Source organism: Osmerus eperlanus, chromosome 16, assembly GCF_963692335.1.
Source record: "Osmerus eperlanus chromosome 16, fOsmEpe2.1, whole genome shotgun sequence".
Lineage (NCBI taxonomy): Eukaryota > Metazoa > Chordata > Actinopteri > Osmeriformes > Osmeridae > Osmerus > Osmerus eperlanus.
The window spans coordinates 2,399,074-2,412,522 of record NC_085033.1 but is presented as its reverse complement, the minus strand read 5'-3'; the positions used below and the strand labels follow the sequence as shown (position 1 = coordinate 2,412,522).

Sequence of the window (13,449 nt, the reverse complement as noted above, 5' to 3'; positions counted from 1 at the left end):
ATCGAACCATTTGACATACGTGTACAAGTTGGTCTTTGAGTGTTTGAGTGACTGTTTTGGTGTCAGCCTCATTCAAAAAAAAACCTCCAGCAACATGAGACATGATCTCCACCAGCACGTGCCCAGGGTCAGAGGTCAGCTGGTGTCCAGGTGAAGAAGTCGGTCCCCTGGAGCTCCTGGGGCAGGTAGTCCTGCTCCACCGGAGCGCTGAAAGCAGGGTTGTACTTGTAGTCCTTAGCGTAGCCCAGCTCCTTCATCAGCCGGGTGGAGGCGTTGCGGAGGTGCAGGGGCACGGAGGGCAGGGGGCCTTTGTGGTTCCTCAGACACGCCTTTACATTGTTATAGGCCTTGTAGATCTCCACGGACTTGGGCGCCCTGGCCAGATACACAGCACACTGAGCCAGAATAACCTGAGTAGATGGGGAGGAGGAGAGGAGATGGGGAGGAGGAGAGTAGATGGGGAGGAGATGGGGAGGAGGAGAGTAGATTACAGGAAAAGAAGTGAGCTTGTATGATCAAGAAGAAAAAAAAGAAAAATATAATACATACATACACACGCGCACACACACACACACACACACACACACACACACACACACACACACACACACACCTCACACTCTGGCATCCCTATGAAGTGGCAGGCCTGGAAGGCAGCGACAGCCTGCGGCAGGGCAGAAGGATCAGCCAGACCTGAGCAAGAGGACAACACACAGTCAGAACCTCAACCAGGAGCCGTCCAGGGCTGCCTGCTTTTCAGCTCTCCCAGCTGTTTCCAGCTCCATTTCATTTGATGTAGTTTGGAGTAGTGAGGGATCTAGAGAGGATCTAGCTGACTGTAGAGTCCCCCACACACAGAAACCCCTCATGTTACATATGCATGAAATAAAGACTGTGAACATGACCGACTTGGGTAGTAGAAAAATGATCAGAACAGTGTGACACCCTCTTCTCACAGTACTGAACCTTCCAAGTTCAACTGGTTAATAATCCCAGCCAATGACTGCCGTGGAATGAGGGAAGTGTCCGAGTCACGCACCCACGTCCTCGCTGGCAAAGCGCACCAGCCTGCGTGCCACGTACAGAGGGTCCTCGCCGCCCTCCAGCATGCGGCCCAGCCAGTACAGCGAGGCACTCTCGTGGGAGCCCCTCATGGACTTATGAAGCGCGGAGATGCAGTTATAATGCTCCTCACCTTTAGGGGAAACAAAAGTGCACACACACACACACACACAGGGTATTAAATACACAGATTGTCCAGACAATGTGTCGCCTCATTTAGCCCCGATCTGCAACCTTGTCACACACACCTTGGCATCATTAGTCAGGCTGAGGGGGGAAGTGTCATCAGCCAATACAGCAGGGTACAGTAAATCTCTGTGATAACTGACAGCTGGATGTTACATAACGTGACACAGGGAGGACTGGTTGCGTCTTAGCTGGGATGAGAGGGAGGGATTCATGTTGACGAGCTGTTCCCTAGCCTAGCTAGCCGGCCCCGCCACTCTCGTTCCCCTCCGCAAGCCATCCGTCTGAACCCCTGAGATAGCTGGTGCTGTCGAACGACAGTTCAGCTGGCAGCTTTGCAAAGTAAACAGCCATAAACTAAGGGGAACTCTGTTGATGACTGAAGATGAATGCATGGCTTTGGCCCTGGATCCCCCAGCCTGTTTTGTCACGAACATAAGTAACATAATTGAATGTTTTTCCCCAAATGTGAGGAAAGGTTTTGAAGGAACGCTTATTACCCACTGATAATGACAGAAAAGAAACGTCTGTACAAAGAAATAAAATCATTCATCGTTAATGGATCGTTAAGTGTTCTTTTATGGCCTGAACATACCAGTCTTCCCACTGTGAAACAATCCTCACCCGTTCTCATAAAAGCAGGGGCCACATTCCGTCAGATAAAAAAGTATACTGCAAGTTACTATTACCATGATAACACATCACACAAAAGAACATTGTCTAGAAGGCTTGAGATAAGATTCCTAATTCTTTCTTGAAAGGGATCTGATTATTTGTGTTCCCGAGGCCTTAGGTACTAAATCGTTTTTGGGGGGTCCGAGCTTTAACCGAAGCCTCTGCCAGTGCTGCAGATCCCAGTGCTGCAGATCCCAGCGCTGCAGGATCCCAGCGCTGCAGGATCCCAGCGCTGCAGGATCCCAGCGCTGCAGACCCCAGCCCTGCAGGATCCCAGCGCTGCAGACCCCAGCCCTGCAGGATCCCCGCTCCTCCACTCCGCTCTGCCCGACGAGAGTGGCGTGACCACTCTCCTCCCAGTGTGGCGCCCCATAGTCACATCCACCTGTCATTTGGGGGTGCCTTTCTGTGTGATGGATGGACCTCTGCTATCCTGGACAAAACCCTGAGTGCGTTGACACCCGCTATTCTGGAACGGGATCATTCTTAATCCCAGGTCCTCCCCACCCCCCCCCCCCCAAACAATGCCGGTGCTCTGCCAGGAGCTCTGCCATGCCAGCTGGCAGACACTCATCATGGTCCCCTGGCAGCCAGGGGCGTACATCAGACTATGGGAGCGAGGGTGGTGGCAGACCTGAGGACCGCCCACAGAACGCGCTCCTCTGACGTGGATGATAGAAAGAAAAAAAGAACGGTTAAAGAACATTCCGGACACTTACGCTCATGATGTTCACTGATCTATACGGTCCACCTCCACTCAGGTTGACAGAGTTACCAAGTACAAGAAAGCAGTGGCTTTTAATCCGGAACACTCGTTTAACTAAACGTTCGAATCCATCCTGATACCATGCACGGAAAGCATACTTTAGCGTCTATAAGTTCAGTAACAGTTTTGGACCAACACTCTGGTTCATTAGTCAGTGGTAAGCCTATTTATAAAAACTGCTCATCATCTGGGGTGATTCGAGCTGCAGCATCGTTGGTAACACTGGGCACCACAGTATCACCACAGTATCACCACAGTATCACGGCTGGTGAGGTGTGGGAAGATTCGGCCTAATTAGACCTCCGCCCGACGACCTCATTAATACTGAAACTGATACTAGACGAGGGTTCAGGAACATTCTGTTCCTTGGCTTCAGTCACAGGAGCACGTGGCGGCGCAGCTGCCCGGGGGGATTCTCTGGAGACTCTGAGCCCACCTGCTCTGTCGTAGAGGATGTGGGACCTCTGCAGGCCCTCCTTCACGTGCTCCTCTCGCACCACCACAGCCCGAAGGCCTCCGCCCGTGCCGACCCGCGCCTGGACGGCCAGCTGCAGCCCGTTGAGTCCGGAGCGCGCGTCTCCGTCACACAGGTGGGCGATGGTGTCCAGAGCGGTCTGCTCTATGTACACCTCAGGCCTGGGAGAAACCACCACCACACAGAGGGAAGGAGCATGACTACTTCTGCTACATAGACCAACATGTACTGATGTTGGTACAAAAAGATTAATTTTGAAACAAACCGTAGGCAATATTTAGAGAACATGCTGACTCATTATATACATGTTAAATGCCCTACAGACCATGATTGAGTGATTGAATTCATGCAATCATCAATTTAAAAAAACTGGTGGTGCATGTGTGTCTCAAAAATGATCAAAGTCAAGGTGTTTACATTTGACAAACTTTAGACAGGCACTGTAGTATGGATATTATATAACCTGTTTTTCATTTGAAATGGTATCCTCACAAGTTATCCTAGATTTAATCGGGACACATTGTAGCATAATATCACACCTATTTTAAAGCTTGCTGATTTAGTTGCTACTCAGATGACCACATTGGTAGCCTCCAGACGGCTGTGCCAAGGAAGGACCCAATCCCTCATCCAAGTGTGGCCCCAGATGAGAAGTGGACCAGGTGCCGCCCTCTCTTGCCCTCCTGTCCCCCAGGTATGGAGACATTACCCAGGCCCCAGTGTCTGGCCTGTCCCCCAGGTATGGAGACATTACCCAGGCCCCAGTGTCTGGCCTGTCCCCTAGGTATGGAGACATTACCCAGGCCCCAGTGTCTGGCCTGTCCCCTAGGTATGGAGACATTACCCAGGCCCCAGTGTCTGGCCTGTCCCCCAGGTATGGAGACATTACCCAGGCCCCAGCACAGCTCTATTTCCCCCAGGTTGCACGGTCAGTGTTCTCGCCAGTGTCCCCACCTGCTTCAAGTACAGCAGGTGTTTAACAAGCCTTTCTGCCAGCTCTGTACACTTCTTCCAGACTGACGTTGTGTCTTGAATCGCTCAGAATGTATTCAAATAAGGATTTTGCGCAATGCAACAACATTAGCATGTATCAAGGCGATAAATACGTGTTTTTATCTAGATATTGATGGAACTTTACAGATCAGAAATATATTAAATATGGACTTGCCTGCGGTTAAAACACTTTATTTTGAATCCCTGTTTGCACCATTAATATCATGCAAGGGATGTTCAATAGCTTAGCAGGCCCAGCCTTATTTTGTGGCCTCAAATAAACCAGTCTCTTAATTCCCATGACATCATTTATCCCACAAGGTGATAAATAAAATGTTGATCCTTTTACCAAGAAACAACAAGTCAGCAGCAGTTTGATCCTCCGCCTGAAATGAAGCTGTGTGGCTGGTTCAGTAAGGTTCTTGCCCGGGTGAGAGTGTGTTTGTAGGGGGGGTCAGGTGACTGTTGAGTCCACAGTCCCCTGACAACATGAGACGGGGAGATAGGACGGAGGACGGAGCACCGAGCACAACCCTCCAAGTGGGTGTGTGTACCTGGCTTCCTTTGCAGTGGCTTACAGTCTCGCTAAACAGAGAATCAGAGACATGACAAGCTTGTCGGCTTTGGCTGGATTCAAACCTCTGACGTTGCCGTTGCCAGGACACCAACTTATCCTAGTGAGCGATTCTCAGTGCTGCAAATCACAGTTCAGTTACTGGGTAAAAATATAAGCAGTTTTTCCTGTGGCAAGCGGTTGTCCGATTTGGCCCAAGTTTAAACAGCTGTAATTCAGTCCTATTTTGACATGTCAAGGTGATTGTGGTCTGAAGATAATCTGTCCCAAATTTGGTGAATATTTGATACATTTTGTAGGAGGAGTAGGACAAAAACGTTTTATCAATTCATTCAAAATGGCGGCATCAATTCGGCTGGTATCACAAGTTAACATGTGTCAGACACGGGATCGCCCCCCTAGAGGTTAGAGGACACATATCTACAAAGCACAATAAATCTGACTCTTCTTGAGTATAGATCCCCTGAGAATGAAACATTATCATTACCATTGTACTGTTAGACAGCTACTGTGGCATACCTGGCTTCACTAAACAGATAAACCAGTATCATGACATGCTTGATGACTGTGGCTGGGTTCGAACCTATGACCTTGCACTTCAAAGGAACCCGTCTTATCCCAGTGAGCTATTCTCACTGCAGGGAAATGCTGTGTTCAGTTACTGTACAAAAAAAAAGTAAGCAGTTTCTCCTGTGGGAAGCGTTGTCAGATTTGACCCAAGTATAAAAAGCTGTAATTCAGTCCTATTTTGACATGTCAAGGTGATTGTGGTCTGAAAATTATTTGATTACATGTCCATGAAAATAGGAGCTACGGCGAACGAGGAGTTTGTTTTTATGAAAATTCCAAATGGCCGACGCCCAAAATGGCAGACACGGGACAGTGTGATATATTTCGACTTAGTATGCCACGTAGAATCAGAAGAGACCAATCTTGTTATTTATGACAAATCTGTTCAGAAGTTATGATGCAAGAAATCCGATGCACTGGCTAGATGTAGCATCACTATATCGACATAGCACAATATATCTGACTCTGAGTATAAATCCCCTGAGAATGAAACATTATCGTGACCATTATGATTATACTGCTCGACAGCTACTGTCGCATACCTGGCATCACTAAACAGATAAACCAGTATCATTACATGCTTAAGACTTTGGCTGGATTCGAACCTACGACCTTGCACTTCAAAGGAGCCCGTCTTATCCCAGTGAGCCATTTTCAGCGCTGGGAATTGCTGTGTACAGTTACTGTATACAAAAAAAAACAAAAAAACAAAAAAACAAAACAACGCGTGGTCAGATTTGGCCCAAATTGTTGCCCCAACAGCTGTAATTCAGTCCTATTTTGACATGTCAAGGTGATTGTGGTCTGAAGATAATCTGTGCCAAATCTGGTGAATATTGGATACATTGTGTAGGAGTAGGGAAAAAAGTTTCATTCATTCATTCAAAATGGCGGCCTCATCAATTGGTCTGGTATCATGCGTTAACATGCGTCAGACACGGGATCTCCTAAGATATCACGAGACATAGGAATCACTTAAATACGACAAACAAATCAACAGTTATTGGTCAAAACACAGTTTTGCCTATTGTAGCGCCCCCTAGAGCTTAAATGACCCTACCTTTTTCGGACCTCTTAACCCTTGTGTTATCTTCGGGTCATTCTGACCCATCAGTCATTGTGACCCACCGTCGTATTGCGACAGATTTACCGCATACAAAGACAAAGTGAAGCATTTTCTTTTAACCGTTGGGCTGTCTCAGACCCCCCACATTGCAAAGGTTAAAAGAAAATTATTTTAATTTGTTTTTGTATTGGGTAAAATTGGGTAAACACAACGATGGTTCGTTATGAACCTTTGGGTCATGTGACCCGAAGGCAGCACGAGGGTTAATAACAGGGTCATGAATCCATACACCAAGTTTGGAGTCAATGCATCAAAGATTCACTAAGATATGACCTCACTTCCCTTTTTCCGGATCAGTTGCTGAATTTGATTGGCTGTAACTAACAAACGGTTGCGAAAATCAAAGCTCCAGGGGATAACTTTTGTGAGGCTTGGTCTGAAGATCATCTGTGGCAATTTTGAAGAAGATTCGTCAAGAATTGTAGGAGGAGTAGCGAAAAAACGCTTTTCGTTAACATTCAAAATGGCGGAGAATCTATATGACTGGGTATGACGTCATAGAGTGCGTTGAACTTGTCTTGATCCAGGGAATCCAATGATACCTCATTTTGGAAAATGCGGCATATGGTTCAAAGGTAACGTGTGTAAACACACCTTCAACTTTGACCCATTGGTGGCGCTAGAGGGTTGAAATGGGAGACATGAAACTTGGTGAAAGTGATGAGGGGACTGGTCCCAAAGAGTGTGCCAAATTTCACAACTTCTGAGCATGTGGTTCTAGGGGCTGCCATAGACTCCCATGGCAGATGTATAATAATAATTATAAGAAAAGGTAGAAACCCTTAAGGTGGCTTCGCCGCTTCGCGGCTTGGCCACCAATAATACACGGTCCTGGGCAGTTTTTCAGTCCCAGTCCAGACTTGGTCATGACATGTCGACCTCTCAGATTACATCCCATAATGCCTATCCAAATAGACCGCCAATACGTGCCTCCTTGCCAGGGACAAGGCATGCAAACACATCCATAATTTCTGAGGAGGTCAGGCTGTAAAAAGGTTCTCTAATTTTAAAATTGGTAACCTACTTTGATGTTGACAAACTTTTGACTCGGGCAACTTTTGAATCGTTTTAAATTGACACACTTCATGGTTATCAGTGTTTCCCCTACCATTATATTAGGGGGGGCGCCCCACCCCCCCAACGGCCCCCCCTGCCAGGTCAAGTTAATTTAGTAATTAATAATAATTTTTTTATATAGCGTCAGATCACAAAATAAGTCATTACCTTTCCTATAAAACTGGTCTATAGCTTGCTCTTTTATTAAACAAACTAAATGGCCTTATGTTAATTATCTTATTTACACGACGGCGTGTCATTTCTGTCTCTACATGGTCGGGTGGTCATGTCCCCCCCTCCCCCCAAAGCTGTAACCCTAGGAGAAACACTGCTTATACTATACTATCAACAAACTATATTTAAAATACATACTGTAGACTAAATGAATTGTCACACCCCACAGACACATTTCTGTTAAATAAGATAAAGTTGCTATTGTGAGTGACAGCCTCAACAGACATGACACTCGCATGAGAGATTATCAAAGTACATAATATGAGGGGCAAGGAATGAGGCTATTGCCTTTACATGTTTACATTCAAGGCATATACTGTGGCACCTTGTACTGAATGCCAATGCTACCCGATACCAAACACCTCATAAAAAATCCTCTCAGATCACAATTCTATTAATGACTTTGACCAACAGGGGGGTCCGCCCACGAAAAAGTGGGTTAAGGAAAGAACTAATTAAACCCTGTCGTGCTTCGCTGGTGGGACTTTACCCAGTACTAAGTGGGGCCAACATTCCTTCTTCCTCCATCAGGCTTGTGTGACGCAGGACAGCAATAGGCTTGTTTAATTTGATAGGGGATTCCGGACGGCAGCCAGGGTTCCACTCACTTGTGCTGACACCAGGTGGAAAGTGTCTGATAGCCTCTTTTGCACTTTTCAGCGTTCAAGAAATCTGACAGAGACGAGCTCACCTTCACAACCCAATATCTCACCATGGAACCGTACAAAATGTCCCAGAGCCATGAAGAGATGGCAGGTGTAGGCAAGTTACAGTAGACCTACACACAGTACTAAATAAACACTGATCATCAAAGGGTTTCCATGGGAACACACTGTACACGCTGTGGACGGACAGCCATCAGATGCATCGTCATCCACCCCGACTGCCCAGTGCTCAGTCCCAGACGCCAAGCAGCCGGGTGAGCCGGCATCTCCGTCACACTGACATGTTTACCATGAGCCTGGCAGCAGCAGGCTGCTCAAACTCAGCTCCTGCCAGCCATTCACAGCAGTCCCACCCTAGCAGGCTGTGCATACTGCACCCACCACTCACTTGCCCCCCCCCCCCTCTCCTCTGTGTCTGTCAACAGATATAGAGCCCCAGGGACAGGGGGAGGGTTTTAGTTGTAACTACTGTCAGGGTGCCCAGCCAATAGCGTGCCTTGACCATATATAAATCACCTCACTGACGTGCATCAGACGACTACAGGAGATGGAGAGGGCCTCCCACTCGACCAATCAGAGCCTAGGGATGGGGGGGCTTCCGGGGTGACACGCGGGCCCCCTGGCATCCAGCGCCCTCCGTGATAACAAGGGGCGCGTTCCCGGAGGAGGGGGCACTTACTGGGATCCGAGCTGCGCCGAGTCCTGACGCTCGTCCTGACCCGCCACCTGGCTGTCGTCCCGCCCCAACACGCCGATCCCCAGCGAGGCCACGGCCCGCCGCAGGATCCAGCCCATCGCCTCCACCGACAGCTTCTCCAGCACCAGCACCCTGCACCTGCTCAGCAGGGCCGCGTTCACCTGGAAGGAAGGGTTCTCCGTGGTCGCCCCGATCAGAGTCACCGTCCCGCACTCCACGTGAGGGAGAAAGGTGTCCTGCACACACAGAGAGAGAGAGAGAGGGCGAGAGACATAAGGAAAACATGGGAGAAAAAAAAAAGATTGCGTTGAGCATCCCTACAGTTGCAAATGATCAAGGGTAAGTTGTTATAGACATGGTATAACATGCTTAGCTCATTCATTGTACAAAGAAAAATATTAAGAGATGTATACAGAATGTATAACACTATCTGATGGATGGACGTGGGGTACGAAACACTTTTAATAAGACATGTATACAGAATGTATAACACTATCTGATGGATGCACGTGGGGTACGTAACCCTTTGGCATCTCTTTAGCCCGAGCAGAGTCAAGGAAGCATGGCGCAGGCTCTAACTCCCTGCTCATTGTTATCAGGATTTACAAAGATCTCAAATGTCAAGTAGCAGACAACTTCAATCCTTCACTCCTTTGTGGGATCAAAAACTAATTACAGGCCTTAGCCCTAACTTTGACTGACACACAAGTTGATTCATTCTTTTAGTTTGCAATTTTTTGTGACAGAAAACGATTTCCAGCATGATCTACACAGCCATGTCAGACAATTGTCCATTTTGGAGGTGTTACAGACCAAAGGGTTTTTTCTTGATCTCATACAGTTAGCTAACATCTGTCCTCTGACGTTAGGCTACGTCTGATGGATCAATAATGAGATATGAGATTGTTTAAATACCCATCTGTTTACCAATTTAGTTGTATGGGTTCTGCTACGGTGGTGTTGAGCTGATGAAGTAGCCTAACATTACCATTACTTGATGTCAACCACTTAAGTATCCTGGCTGGAACGATTATTACATTGTTGCATTTCACACAGGGTAACAACTCTCTCTGTCCTCTGAGAAGATTAATGACTAAATGAATTCCACTGTGTGGGGATGGGTATTTTGTATGGAAATCAGAAGGTGTATTTTGGGGTTGCACATTCCCATAGTACTGTTGTTAAGACCATGTTGACAAGCCATCGCGACAGCCATTCACAAGAACACAGAAGAAGACAAAATGTGTGGCTGCTGTCTGGAAAGGGCAATGAAACCATTAGCTGGGCCTACATTGAGCACACAAATGGCAAAGGGCACAGTCGACAACAATAGAAGTCATGATCAAATGCCACTCGGGAGATTCTTAAATTTAAGGGTGGGTCAGGGCGAATGGGGTGGCATACCTGTTGGGATTTGTTGAAACGATGGATCTCATCAATAAACAAGATGGTTTTCCTCTTGCAGAGACGGAGCTCGTTCTGGGCTTGCTTTATGACCTCGCGCACCTCACTGGTGGATGTGCTGGTGGCGGACAGTTTTACAAAGCGGGCTGTGCCCTTCTTTTTACTGGAGCTGGCAATGATGTGAGCAAGAGTGGTCTAAAGTAGAGAGAGAAAAAACACAGCGGCAAAATAAAGATGAATACATGGGAGTTACTGACACCACCTCAATAAGACCTGCTCTCAATATGCCAGTTCCTAATTCCTGGTAGACCCAGATGCTGTTAGCGATCATACAAATGAGCCTGCCTATTTTCCTGTATCAATGTATCTAGGTAGGTCAGCCTGGTGGCTAAGAATGCTCATCTAACATGCCACTTTTTAGTATCCATTATAGGTTTTCCAATCCATATAATCTGTCTGTCACAAACTAGTCCCCCAGACCCTGCCCGAAGACAGCCTCATAAATATGGTCCCCAGTGTAAATCCTTCAGACCAGTTCCATAAATAACCAAAATAACTCTTATGAAACCTGACCCGGACACAAGGGGGCTGGCAGAGGAAGAGATGCAACAAAAATGTGAGTGGTGCGTTTTGACTGACAGTCCAAAACCAGCTATTATACCATCAACAACGCTGTCTGAAAAACCCCTTTGTACAGTCCTGTCAACTTGTAGAATTCCCACAGGGACATACACAGCCCACACAAGTCTTGCTTTGGAAATGTAGTTAACAACATCTGTGCAAACTGAGCGTGCCAAATGTTCACAGAGCAGGATTAAAACCTTATAATCCCTTAAATCAAACTGGGATTTACTGGTTACAATGCAATAGAGCAAAATAGCAAGTTCAGAGTGGATGAAAGGTTTAAAATGTCAAAATCTATAGACATTATAACATTTGGATTTAATCGGATTGTCTTCTGTCTCAGGACAATCTCAAAGGCAAGAATGTATGCGCGTCAAATCATATGTACCTTTCCACAACCAGGTGGTCCCCAAAGGATAAGAGAAGGGATCTCCTGTGAATCTAGAAGTGACCGAAGCAGTGTGTGTTCACCCACAACTTTATTTTGTCCAAAGTATTCCTCCAGTGTGTTTGGTCGCATCTTCTCGGCCAAGGGTTTGTCGGTGTTCTGCAGGGCGAGTATGGTACTTGGCATCTTCAACGGTCCATTCATGGCAGGTGAAGGTGAATCGCTCTTCAACCTTCCCATATATTTCTCCCTGTCGTTCGGCGAATTGCGTTTTATTCCATTGCTGACAGCCTCGGCGCTCGGTTTGTTAGAAGGAAATGCGTTCCGTTCACTCTGAGATGAAACCATAATCTTGTTAGTTTGAAACATAGAAAATACCGAAGAACCTTTACTCCTGGAGGAAGTGGAAGTGTTCGCTTTGTTGACATCAGGACTGCCTGGGACAATTTCGCAAGAAATGCGAGATTTCTTGTTAGGTGGTCCAGTCTCGTCTTCAGTCGTTAATGTCGGACCATCATCAGTGCTCAGCAGACATCTGTCCAAATGGGCATTTATTTCTGAAGGCGCAAAATCGCTCGAACAAACAGGACATTGCACCCAGTCTGAAACAGTTTCGCTCGCCATGCTTTCTTTTCCCGCTCAACTATGACCCCAACGAGTGACCATATCAACAAATTACTTAACAAAAAGTCGTCTTAATAAAATCTTACTTCAAGTTTTACCCCCCTTTAAAGATAATAGAAAGTAGAACAGTCCACCAGGATTTTATAAATAAATATCAAGCCTGTCTTGTGACAAACGCAAGTGTTTGGTGCCTAAATGCATTATGGGTCATGTAGTTTTATTGCTACTACTCTATGTCTCTCACCGTATTCTTTTTTTATTATCTCTCTGTGTTGGCCCTGTGTGGCCTACTGGAGCACATTTATCCTATAACCACATGTTGCAAATGCATCTTAGTGTTTCACCAGTCAAGATAGTATAAGTTTGTTGTTGAAAACATTATCTTTTCACTATTCAGGTCAGACAAAAGGCCCAGCCATGAGGTGGATGTCAGCTCACTGGGTAAGAATGAGAGGGCCCATGGATGTGGTGGCTGGATATCCCCCCCTGCTGAGATGGCCAAACTGAAGTCAGTCCGCCAGTACTCTGACAGCCATGGTGTGGGCAAGCTGGCCTTCTTCCACTACCTGGAGAGGGTGGAGACCATGCGCTGCTTCTGGGAGATGAAGCACATTGAGCTTGAGGGAGATTTTCCAGAGGTAGGCATCACTCTGTTGCACCTCACTCTGTCTCTTTCCTCATTTCCTCTAGAACAGAACATTTCGTTATTGAACGTGTCTACTTAAGATGAAAAACATATTCAGAAAAACGTTTCTGAACACGTAATTGAAAAAACAAACAAACATATTCTTTAACCCCTCTTACATATTTAGTTTTAGGTTTTCATTAGGTTCAAAATGCTGTCTACATGGTTGACTAGCACCATCTAGTGTCCTCTCCTAAGTGAACATTGTTATTTATTTTTTATTTCTACAAGGCACTGCTAAAACTCAACATTGATTTTCAACATTAACAAGTAGATGGTTTGTGTGTCACCTTTACTAACTTACAGTTTAATATAGATCCATACATCAATAAACAATCATTTGTTTCCAATACTTTTTGGTCTATGAGTTTGAGTTAGATACTACATGGATTTGAGACATAGAAATTGTATCTATAAACAGTCTTGGCTGGAATAGTACTCCAGTTTCAGACCAGACAGCAGAGTCCTGTCCACACATGTCACATGTTCTCACATTGTTTTGGTGTTTAGTAATGCCAGGCTTCTCCCCCCCATTGGCACCACTGGCCAGATTATGTCGTTTTAGGAATCCTTACTGGAACATAATTGTCCCCTGGTCCTATCGATATAGTTGGGAGTAAGACACCACGTGAATGTGTGTGTGTG

General features: G+C 46.3%; 1 protein-coding gene across 1 annotated transcript; it reads right to left on the bottom strand.

The window, feature by feature from the left end:
- Positions 1-86: 86 nt before the first annotated feature.
- wrnip1 (WRN helicase interacting protein 1) lies at positions 87-12,300 on the bottom strand. The gene is made up of 7 exons (XM_062481405.1): positions 11,496-12,300; positions 10,484-10,678; positions 9,062-9,315; positions 3,126-3,325; positions 1,040-1,195; positions 614-693; positions 87-410 (listed from the first exon to the last, which is right to left on the bottom strand). Exons 1-7 carry the CDS (start codon positions 12,117-12,119, stop codon positions 129-131), a joined length of 1,791 nt encoding a protein of 596 aa, XP_062337389.1. The 5' UTR covers positions 12,120-12,300; the 3' UTR covers positions 87-128.
- Between the last annotated feature and the right edge of the window lie 1,149 nt (positions 12,301-13,449).